General features: G+C 33.6%; 2 protein-coding genes and 1 long non-coding RNA gene across 7 annotated transcripts in view; 1 reads left to right on the top strand and 2 right to left on the bottom strand.

Moving 5' to 3' along the window:
- LOC147843688 (uncharacterized) overlaps positions 1 to 3,048 on the bottom strand; it is a gene marked incomplete at its 3' end in the record, with an annotated part of 6,380 nt that extends 3,332 nt beyond the window's left edge. The window contains 3 exon segments of the mRNA XM_087256236.1: positions 82 to 233; positions 2,564 to 2,635; positions 2,873 to 3,048. Coding sequence (XP_087112362.1) covers positions 82 to 233; positions 2,564 to 2,635; positions 2,873 to 3,048 — 400 coding nt within the window.
- The window catches only part of cacna2d2a (calcium voltage-gated channel auxiliary subunit alpha2delta 2a), a 453,173-nt gene that overhangs the window by 202,657 nt on the left and 238,143 nt on the right, over positions 1 to 12,373 (top strand).
- On the bottom strand, positions 6,199 to 9,680 carry LOC141386376 (uncharacterized). The gene is made up of 5 exons (XR_015494376.2): positions 9,632 to 9,680; positions 8,893 to 9,081; positions 8,492 to 8,649; positions 7,884 to 7,979; positions 6,199 to 7,147 (listed from the first exon to the last, which is right to left on the bottom strand). It is a non-coding gene; the product is annotated as an uncharacterized LOC141386376 (long non-coding RNA).

Genomic DNA, 12,373 nt, shown 5'->3' with positions numbered 1-12,373 from the left:
CTAAAGATAGATAGATCTACAGATAGATGGATGGACGGACGGACGGACGGACGGACGGACGGACGGACGGACGGACGGACGGACAGACAGACAGACAGACAGACAGACAGACAGACAGACAGACAGACAGACAGACAGACAGACAGACAGACAGACAGATAGATAGATAGATAGATAGATAGATAGATAGATAGATAGATAGATAGATAAAAAAGAGGGAGGGATGGATGGATCTGTATTTTGTTATATATTTCATCATATTTTAGACACAAAGCTTTGTAGATATGTGTGGAAAACCATTTCTATTTTCAGAATAGCCATGAAAATGACATTAAGATATTTTAAAATCCTCTTTCTGTCATTACAATTCATCTTCCTCGGGGATGTGGTCAATTCAGCACCCTTAAAAAGAGAAAGGGAGACGACTCTGAAAGTTGTGAATGTTTTTGAGCTGCGTTTGTGTTTTGATGTCCAGCTGTCCTTCTGTTATTATGCTGACATCTCAGCTGTGCACCTCCACTAAATGAGCTCTCGCTAGAAGAGCATCTTGTTTGAGCTCTGGACACACAGCCTGAACGCTTCCGGCAATTATTAGTAGGTCGAAAAAAACTTCTGCAAACTTTCCTCAGTTTTTATTTGGGCAAACTCAGTGATCCGTGGCGGCGTCTGCAACTGTCAGGTGTTCATTTCTCCTTCACGAGCGCTGCAAGTGAGAATTGCATAGGTCAGATGAAAATAAAAAAAAAAACCTCCACTTTTACTTCCAGATGGGGAGAGCATCTTTTTTTCCGTAGTTTCACTTGGATCAGCTACTTGTAAAATTTGCATGGTGCACATTTATCCAATTAGTTGTGCTGATGCAATCAATATGCAGCCAATTAAACACATGCTTCCTTTAGACACAGGCAGCATGGTGGACTGGAATCAAGTCTGTTGCTATAACTCTAGAAACTGCATTCTGTTTAGAAAAGTGCTTTATTTTGCACATTTTGTACACTGTAAAACCCAAAAAGTTAAGCTAACTCAAACTATTTGAGGAAAACGATTGCAATAAACCATTTAAGTTCAAAAATGAATCCTAATGAGTACTGTGTACTTAATCCATTTAAGTAAATGAAGCAATTTGAGTACTGTAAAGCACAATAAATGAAAAAAAAACTCAAACCAACCACTGTAAAACCCAATAAGTTAAGGCAACTCAAACAGCTTGAGGAAACTGATTGCTACAAACCATTTGAGTTAAAAAAGGAATCTAAATGAGTACTGTGAACTTACATTTACTTTTATATTTTATCAAAAGCGACTTACAAATGAGAACAAGGAAGCAATTTACACAACTACTGTATAAGAGCCACAATGAATAAGTGCTATAGGCAAGTTTCAGGTATGTAAAGAAAGTATAAGAAGCAAAACATTAGTAATTATTATTATTATTATTTTTGTAGTTAGTGGAGGAGTCAGAGAGAGAATTGAATATTAGTAAGGAAAGTGGAGACTAGTTGATTTACTCCATTTAAGTTGAAGTAATGACGTATTTAATGCAACCTAAGCTTTTTGAAAACGTTTCTGGAGACCGCGAAATTCGTCCCGGGAGGTATGTATTTTTGCAGTTTTTTGTTTTTCGCAAATCCGCGAGAGGCCGCTGTGTGCGCTTTGTTGCATCTCAAATGCCTCTCGCGAGTGTCGTTCGTGCCCGTGCTGCTCTTGCATGAACCCACCAAAGGCCACTGAATGATTGACTGGGCGACCGGCCAATTGACTGACCCATCCTCCTCCTTCCCTAAACCCAATCAATTTTACAGATTGACCCGCCCGCCCGCCCACTTACTTCCCTAAACCCAGCCGACGGTTTACAAAAGCTGTTCAGAAAAAGAAAAGCCAACGTTTTTACCACGTTTTTTAATTTTACCACATTCTCACTCTGTTGTTCCCTTGTTCACTTTATTTTTGGAATTCTGTTTTTGTCTTAACCGATTTCTGAAATCGCTCTTTACCGGACTCGAACCCGGTCATCGTCGTGGTCAGCTCCTCTCTGCATCTCAAGTCCGCCGACATACACGATAAGATAACTGGACAAACTGGTTGCGGCCGGAAAGCCCTCCACACGGTCAGCCGGTAAGCGCGAAAAGAAACGGCATCATACCGTCCCATAGCGTTTGCTTAAAAAACTGAAATGCAGACATACCTACCTCAGGCTACATAAATTGCAGTCTCCAGAAACGTCAGTGGAACTACGTTTTCAGAATGAGCCTATAATGCTTTAATGAACTCATTACCTTCAACACTGAGTTCAAAACTCTTTTCAAATGAGTAGAATTAACTTTCAGTCAATTTTGAGTTAACTACATTCATTTCATTTGATAAAGAAAAACTGTTGGGTTTTACAGTGATAGGGATATCTCACATCTCACTTGAAGTGGAGCACAATATTTAGTTGCATCTTTAGTAATATGCAAATTTGGCTTTAGTGCACCCAACATTTAATTTTTGGATGTATTGTGAAGAACTTTTGTGGTATTTATTATATTCATTCTTTTATTTTCTTACAGATAGATAGATCTACAGATAGATAGATAGATAGATAGATAGATAGATAGATAGATAGATAGATAGATAGATAGATAGATAGATGGATGGATGGATGGATGGATGGATGGATGGATGGATGGATGGATGGATGGATGGATGGATGGATGGATGGATGGATGGATGGATGGATGGATGGATGGATGGATGGATGGATGGATGGATCTACATAAATATCATGTTTATTTCAATATCATCAGTAACTATTCGCGGAACTTGCTAGCAATTTCCTTCACCGTTTTTCCCAGTATATTCCGAAGTACATCCCCATCACCGCTCAAGCATAATCTTTACGGATGCAAATAGGGACACGGCCTGTGAGTCAGTGCATTGAATGTGTCCATGAAACATCTGCTGCACTGACTTTCTGGGAGAAGTTTTCTGACATGTTGAGCAGGTCTGGAGTGAACGATCACCATTAACACAGAGGAGTGGGCTGTTTCTGTAGAGATGATGACGCATGCAATGAATCTATAACATGCTGAGCGGCCCACGTCTTCTGAGAACTGTGTCAAGAGACAATTTACAGTATCCTGCATTTAAAACAATACATAAAGCATTTTACATAAGATGCATTATTTGGGTGACTTTATCTTATAAAGGCTTTCTTTTTCTTGCTATGAATTAAAACATTGGGCAGCACTTTAGTTTAGGTAACAATCTAGGGTGGATTTAGTGATTTAGGGGCCCTAAGCAACTCCAGCATGGGGCCCCAAATAAAAATCACCCTTTCTACTTTTATTTATTTTGCTGTTTATATATATATATATATATATATATATATATATATATATATATATATATATATATATATATATATAACTCAATTTAATTGTCTACGTTTTATCTCAATGTAAGCTTCACATTTTAAATAATCAGATGTCTTGAAATAAATTTAAAACTAAAAATAGTATTATATTTATTTATAAATTTGACTGCAGGACTGCTTCTTTTTTATTAATATTATTATTACATAACATTATGTTAATATAATAATATTATATTTTATTGTATATTGATATTTAATTGTGTAAAATGTATTTGTTTGACTCTCACTGTACAAAGTGTGATAGGAAATCATGTTATAGTTTATAGTAATAGTTTTTATTTCTGGATATTTATTGGGGCCCCCCAGATGTCCTGGGGCCCTAAGCGACCACTTATCTTGCTTATTAGTTAAATCCGCCCCTTGTAACAATTTATACTATGTATACTGGCTTATTACATGACTATTACTAAGATGTTAACTGTTTATTAGCACATATAAAACTTATACTTATAAAGTAGTAGTATCTTATCAGATTAAATTGTTCATTAAAATAAAGTTTGAACAAAAATTAATCCCTGTTATAAACAATTCAGTAAAATACTTTTAATTTGCATGACCAGCCCATATAATATATGGATTTAAATGGCAAAAATGACAATAAAGGTAAATTTTTTAATCTTCAAAGATAATGTAATTTGAAATTAAATATTCTGAAAAATGGCTGGGAATCAGAAGCTACAAACTATTCCTGTGAAAAAATGCAGTCATACTTCTTTGTGTTAATAGTTTTTTTTTCAGTATAATCAGTTTACAGAAAACACAATAATCCATTGTCTTTAATATTAATTGCATTTGTTACATTGCAATTTTATCAGAATAGTATGCGTATATATGTGTGTAGATATAATCTGAATTATTCGCCCCCCTGTTTATTTTTTCCCCCAATTGCTTTTTAATGGAGAGATTTTTTTTCAACACAATTTCTAAATATAATAGTTTTAATAACTCATTTCTTATAACTGATTTATTTTATCTTGGCCATGATGACAGTAAATAATATTTTACTAGATATTTTTCAGGACATTTCTATACAGCTTAAAGTGACATATAAAGGCTCAACTAGGTTTATTAGGTTAACTAGACAGGTTAAGGTAATTAGGCAATTTATTGTATAACGATGGTTTGTTCTGTTGATTATCAAAAAAATATATAGCTTAAAGAGGCTAATAATTTTGTCTTTAAAATGGTGTTTAAAAAATTAAAAACTGCTTTTATTCTAGCCGAAATAAAACTAAGACTTTCTCCAGAAGAAAAAAACAAATATCAGACATACTTTGAAGATAAATAAATAATATATTTTATTATATAAATGATTATATTTATTATATAAATATATTTTATAAATAATAGTATTAATATATAGTATAATAGTATTAATATATATATATATATATATATATATATATATATATATATATATATATATATATATATATATATATATATATATATATATATATATATATATATATGAACAGTTGATTTTGATTGGCTGATTCTAAGTGAGTGGCATTCTAAGTTGTGCAGTTATTTTTAGATAAACGCACAGCTAAAGCAGTTCCAGACTACTTCAGGTTTTGACTGCATTACAGTTTCGTATCACTACAGTGAAGGATTCCAGCTACTTCACTTGTAAAGGCGCATCGAAATTAAACTAAAACTAGACTTTGGATTAGATTTGTAAGAAACTAGTCAACACACAGGAGCAGTTTGAGGACAATAACTTGACAAATGTGTTAACATAATATAGTATATTAAATAGTATAAGCAGAGTAATTCACTCCCGTCTGATAAAATATTTGAAAGTCATTTCACTCCACATCAGCACGTCATCAATAAATCATTACATATTTATTTAGGCACTAATGCAACCGTATGTTGTTTATTTTTTTATTTTTTTAACTGTTTCTGAAAAGCCATTCCTGTGGTGTGATTCTATATTTAATCTAAATAATTTTACAATTGCAGATACACTTTAAAGTTTTACCCATGCCCCATAAGCTCATCCAGAGACTTTATAGGAGATTTGTACTCTCAAAAATTAATTTCTCACTTTTTAGACCTTCGTTTAAAACAAGCGATTGAAACCAAAAAAAGTGTTTGGAAATGTGTCTGGCTCCATTAATATGAGTCACTTTGACCCAGAAACACCTTTTGAGTTCTAAACTCTTAAATAATAAAAAAAGCAAAGCCAGAGCCAGTGTTTGAATAATTACGTCTGTGCAACCATTTGAAGGAGAAACATAATAGCAATCATTCACTGTAAAAAAAAAAAGTTGAGTAAACTTAAAATAATTAGGCAACCTATCACACATAGCTTTTTGAGTTAACTCAACAAACAGGGTTTGAAGACCAGTGAACTCAAAATATTTTGTTGAATTCTTTAGTTCTCTGAACAAAAAGTATCATGTTCACCCAACAAGATATTTTTGTTTGCTGAACAAAAAATATCATGTTAACCCAACAAGACATTTTTGTTTGCTGAACTAAAAATATCATGTTCAACCAACAGGATATTTTTGTTTGCTGAACAAAAAATGTCATGTTCAACCAACAGGATATTTTTGTTTGCTGAACAAAAAATGTCATGTTCACCCAACAAGATATTTTTGTTTGCTGAACAAATATTATCATGTTTACTCAACAAGATCTTTTGTTTACTGAACAAAAATGATTATGTTTACCCAACAAGATTTTTTTAGTTTACTGAACAAAATAAAACAAACTGATTCATTATGCATTTACTATTAATTTTTAGGATTCAAATTAAATACACAAGAATAGTCAATTCACTTTTTTTTATTTTTAACTGTGTTCAAATCACAATCCAAAACATTTGCATACAAAATCAGCGTTTGACATTAGCCGTGTTCAGCATTGGGCTAGTTTGTACACAACTAGTACTGAATGTTTCCAGATTTGAAAAGATTGTACACTGCCTCAACATAAAATAACTGGCAACCTTACTAAAACCAAGCTATTAGTGTGTCTAAACACTCAAACCAGGTGAATATGCAATCATCTAATCAGAGTAAACCCTAAAAGCCACTCCATTCATACAGTCTTTAAAGTGTACTGCACTTTTGTCAACAAAGTACATAAAGTCCAAAAACAGACCTCAAAACATTGAAACAGTGGCACATTAGGAAGTGGTCACGGGTCAGTTGCCGTTACTGTGTGGAGTTTGAATGTTCTCCATGCGTTCACGTGGGTTTCCTTTGGGTTCTCCGGTTTCCCCCACAGTCCAAAGACGTGTGGCACAGTTGAATTGGGTAGGCTAAAATTGTCCGTAGTGTATGTGTGAATGAGTGTGTATGGATGTTTTCCAGAGATGGGTTGCAGCCGGAAGGGCATACGCTGCGTAAAACAAGTTCCTTGCGCTGTGGCGACCCCAGATTAATAAAGGGAAGTAAGCCGAAAAGAAAATGAATGAATGAATGAACTGAACTCTCGCAGATCATGTGCCACCAACCTCCATAAAACATGCTGAATCACTTAAAAAGTATATTTGAGTTCTTTTGGGTGTTCCATATTCAGTCTATACAAGAGGCTGAACAAGTAAGCGAAGGCTGCAGGCAGATGTGTGATATCCTGAAGTACTATGGCCTCCTCCAAGATTTTAGCGAGGTTCATCACATATTGCAGGGATGCAGAAGTGCCATTATCATCTTCCACCACAGTGAAGATTCCAATCCTTTAATCTCTGGTGCTGTGGTCTTCAGGGTCCGTGTCCTTATAGGAGATTAAGTAATGGGAAAATTAATTGATGTGTAATATTAATTACTACTTATTAATGTTATTACTATTATGCAAAGAAAATAAAAACATGTAATACTTTCGTACATACAAACAGTAACACTTTGAATAGTCTATAATATATAATAATTGAACAATATATTGACAACTTTTTAATATTTAGCAATTTTTTAAACTTTTATTTTACATAAAATTGCAAAGATTTACTTTTATTTGATACAGTTTCAATTGTGAAAGTTGTTTATTGTCCTGTTTAGAATATAACTGAGCCTTTAATTGTCATTCATAAGGGATTTATAAAGCATAAATAGTCCTCACTTTAGATTAGGTCACAACTGGATGAAGTTAAGCTCATAAAGCATATACTAACATACAAAGTAACTATTATTACATACCTTAATATTAGGATATTTAAATGTTAATTTGAATAGTTTATTAATCGTGTACTTAAGCATTCTGAATGATCTTAAAAACACCAACTATTCTTAAATAACTGGTTTGTAAATAATGCAATACTTAAATTAGTAATACAAATGAATCATTAAAGTTAAAAAAAATACAATCATTGAGCACTTCATGTAGAGTTATGCTTAACAGAAAATAAATTAACTATTCGCTAATACTAAATAAATTATTTATAGCGTGCAGCTATTAAAAGTGTTACCAAGCAGACTAATAAATGTAGAATAGGGTATGAAAATGGGTAACTTACCAGACATATCTTGAGAAAGCAAGCAGAATTTTTACGAAGAAAAATTGGCAATCCCTCAAGAGCTGCTCTTTCTCGATCGGTGACAATATCAGTGACCTAAAGGAAAGTCATTTACAAAGGGTGTTTTACAATCTTATTGTTTTGTAAGTAAAAATGTACTTAGTACATTTAAATGAGCATAGTATTTTATTCATGCTGTTGAAAAAACACATGGCTTTATTTTTAAAAAAGAATTTTGTGGTTTCCATACAATGGAATTTGATAATGGTTGTGTTGGCAAATTTAGAAAAATGTTTAGTTTCATGTGACAATTACTTTGAGTTAAAAACTACAGCTATTATTTTCTATTTTCCTCTTTGAATGTATTCATTTGAAATGGTCACTCAAAACAAGTGAAACATCTGTTATTTATCTTACTTCCATCTCACAATCAAAACACAACTTGACACAATTAAAATTAATGCAAAAGGGCTGGACAATTAAATTGTTGCAATTACGTTTTATTAGACTGTATTACCTGAGCATGAAATTCTTGACAGGACAAAATATGTTGCACATGTTAAAAACATCAGACGGGTGTATAAGAAAAAAAAAATCTTAATGAGTACCTGCTCATCCATCTTGTTTAAAGTTGTATCCATCTCTGGACCCATTGAATCCCTTCTTTTCTGTAGAGTTTCAGGAGAGGTGCTGTATATTTATCAAGTCACTCGATTAACTGTCTCAGGAGATCTACATTACAGATCTGAGAAAACTCTGTGCAGATCTACAATATACAAAAAAAACATACATATTAATTTTTAAACATAATATATATATATATATATATATATATATATATATATATATATATATATATATATATATATGTAAATGTAAATATTTAAATGTTCAAATGCTGAATACAGATGTATTTTGAATTACCTATAATAATAATGTTGTTTGTTATTTTTAGCATTATCATTACTACCTTGAATGAAACCAAAGCAATTGCAATATAGTGACTTACCTCTTCCTTAAAGTCCAGGTTATCTCTCTCTAATTTCTTCCTGGCTAAATCTCAACAACTTCTTTTGGGCAAAGAGAAAAAGTTTCTTGCATCTGCTGGTGAATGACCGTCAAATTTCACTGATGATAGCAAGTCTCACCTCCTCAAGGAAATCTTGCATTGAATTATGTCATTGTCAATATTTCAGTCCTTTTGAGCAAAAAGAAAGAAAAATATATATTTAGCCCTTTATATTTTTTATGTAAATAAAAGCTAGCTGACTGTTAAAGCAAGTTGGTCTGAATATGATAGACATTTAGTCGAGCTAACAAATCAAGCAATAAATTACATGAAAATCACACGATTTTCACACAAATTACACAGTTAAACACGTCACCGTTTGTTCCACTGGCTCTGGTTCGAAGGGAAAAAAGGTTATGATGTGCGCAATGCTGACAGCAATCTAGATAAACAGGACATAATGTTATATTTGACTTGGATACCTGATCTGGTATGTTATATGATACTCATTGTATTAATCGTGAGTTATTAAAGCTAATGACTCGATTGAAATCGCTATTTGTTTCAAATACATTCACTCTAAACTTTTATTGATGTAAATAGCCAAAACCAAGTGCACGAAACAAGTAACTCACGGCTAAATTATAACAAATAGTTCCGTATTAGGATACACGCGCACATCAAAGCCAACATATCAAATAATATAACGTTAGATGACAACAAAAAAAGACATACATACCTATGATTTAGCAGAAACGTCGTTGGCCTGCTCTTAACTAGGGATGGCTTACGTGAAACTGATGTTTTGACACGGCAGGCACTTTTTTCCAGGGGTTTCAGTACAGCGTAACCGCTATTACGTCATCCAGTGGGCGTGGCCTATATGTGAATTTGCATAGGTCACGGATCATGCGCAGATTGTGAAAACAGCCGTTTGATTCAAATACCTGTACGTATTCGCAGGGGTTTTGTGTCCAATGCCTTTTATATGCAGTACTTTAAAATAGCTGTCCTGATCAGGTGTTTCATGTGAAATCAGTGTATGTTATATTAAACAAATTAACTTAAGTTACCTCTCAGATTACATTAATACTGTTATAACTTAAGATACCTGTCCCGATCCCAGGGCTTTTGTGTCAAATACTTTATATATCATAAACAGTAACATCAGATACCTGTCCTGATCTCAGGGGTTTCATGTATGATCACTTTTATATACAGTAACATCAGATACCTGTCCTGATCTCAGGGGTTTCATGTATGATCACTTTTATATTAGTTAACATCAGATACCTGTCCTGATCTCAGGGGTTTCATGTATGATCACTTTTATATTAGTTAACATCAGATACCTGTCCTGATCTCAGGGGTCTCATGTATGATCACTTTTATATACAGTAACATCAGATACCTGTCCTGATCTCAGGTGTTTCATGTATGATCACTTTTATATACAGTAACATCAGATACCTGTCCTGATTCCAGGTGTTTCATGTATGATCACTTTTATATTATATACAGTAACATCAGATACCTGTCCTGATCTCAGGGGTTTCATGTATGATCACTTTTATATTAGTTAACATCAGATACCTGTCCTGATCTCAGGGGTCTCATGTATGATCACTTTTATATACAGTAACATCAGATACCTGTCCTGATCTCAGGGGTTTCATGTATGATCACTTTTATATACAGTAACATCAGATACCTGTCCTGATCTCAGGGGTCTCATGTATGATCACTTTTATATACAGTAACATCAGATACCTGTCCTGATCTCAGGGGTTTCATGTATGATCACTTTTATATACAGTAACATCAGATACCTGTCCTGATCTCAGGGGTCTCATGTATGATCACTTTTATATACAGTAACATCAGATACCTGTCCTGATCTCAGGGGTTTCATGTATGATCACTTTTATATACAGTAACATCAGATACCTGTCCTGATCTCAGGGGTTTCATGTATGATCACTTTTATATTAGTTAACATCAGATACCTGTCCTGATCTCAGGGGTTTCATGTATGATCACTTTTATATTAGTTAACATCAGATACCTGTCCTGATCTCAGGGGTCTCATGTATGATCACTTTTATATACAGTAACATCAGATACCTGTCCTGATCTCAGGTGTTTCATGTATGATCACTTTTATATACAGTAACATCAGATACCTGTCCTGATTCCAGGTGTTTCATGTATGATCACTTTTATATTATATACAGTAACATCAGATACCTGTCCTGATCCCAGGGGTTTCATGTATGATCACTTTTATATTATATACAGTGTCATCAGATACCTGTCCTGATCCCAGGGGTTTCATGTATGATCACTTTTATATTATATACAGTGTCATCAGATACCTGTCCTGATCCCAGGGGTTTCATGTATGATCACTTTTATATTATATACAGTAACATCAGATACCTGTCCTGATCTCAGGGGTTTCATGTATGATCACTTTTATATACATTAACATCAGATACCTGTCCTGATCTCAGGTGTTTCATGTATGATCACTTTTATATTATATACAGTAACATCAGATACCTGTCCTGATCTCAGGGGTTTCATGTATGATCACTTTTATATTATATACAGTAACATCAGATACCTGTCCTGATCTCAGGGGTTTCATGTATGATCACTTTTATATACATTAACATCAGATACCTGTCCTGATCTCAGGTGTTTCATGTATGATCACTTTTATATTATATACAGTAACATCAGATACCTGTCCTGATCTCAGGTGTTTCATGTATGATCACTTTTATATACAGTAACATCAGATACCTGTCCTGATCTCAGGGGTTTCATGTATGATCACTTTTATATTATATACAGTAACATCAGATACCTGTCCTGATCTCAGGGGTTTCATGTATGATCACTTTTATATTATATACAGTAACATCAGATACCTGTCCTGATCTCAGGGGTTTCATGTATGATCACTTTTATATACAGTAACATCAGATACCTGTCCTGATCTCAGGGGTTTCATGTATGATCACTTTTATATTATATACAGTAACATCAGATACTTGTCCTGATCTCAGGGGTTTCATGTATGATCACTTTTATATTATATACAGTAACATCAGATACCTGTCCTGATCTCAGGGGTTTCATGTATGATCACTTTTATATTATATATATTAACATCAGATACCTGTCCTGATCTCAGGGGTTTCATGTATGATCACTTTTATATACAGTAACATCAGATACCTGTCCTGATCTCAGGGGTTTCATGTATGATCACTTTTATATACAGTAACATCAGATACCTGTCCTGATCTCAGGGGTTTCATGTATGATCACTTTTATATACAGTAACATCAGATACCTGTCCTGATTCCAGGTGTTTCATGTATGATCACTTTTATATTATATACATTAACATCAGATACTTGTCCTGATCTCAGGTGTTTCATGTATGATCACTTTTATATTAGTTAACATC

This window comes from Danio rerio, chromosome 6 (assembly GCF_052040795.2).
Source record: "Danio rerio strain M-AB ecotype USA chromosome 6, GRCz13ab, whole genome shotgun sequence".
Taxonomy (NCBI): domain Eukaryota; kingdom Metazoa; phylum Chordata; class Actinopteri; order Cypriniformes; family Danionidae; genus Danio; species Danio rerio.
This window is presented reverse-complemented; position numbering and strand designations above follow the sequence as displayed.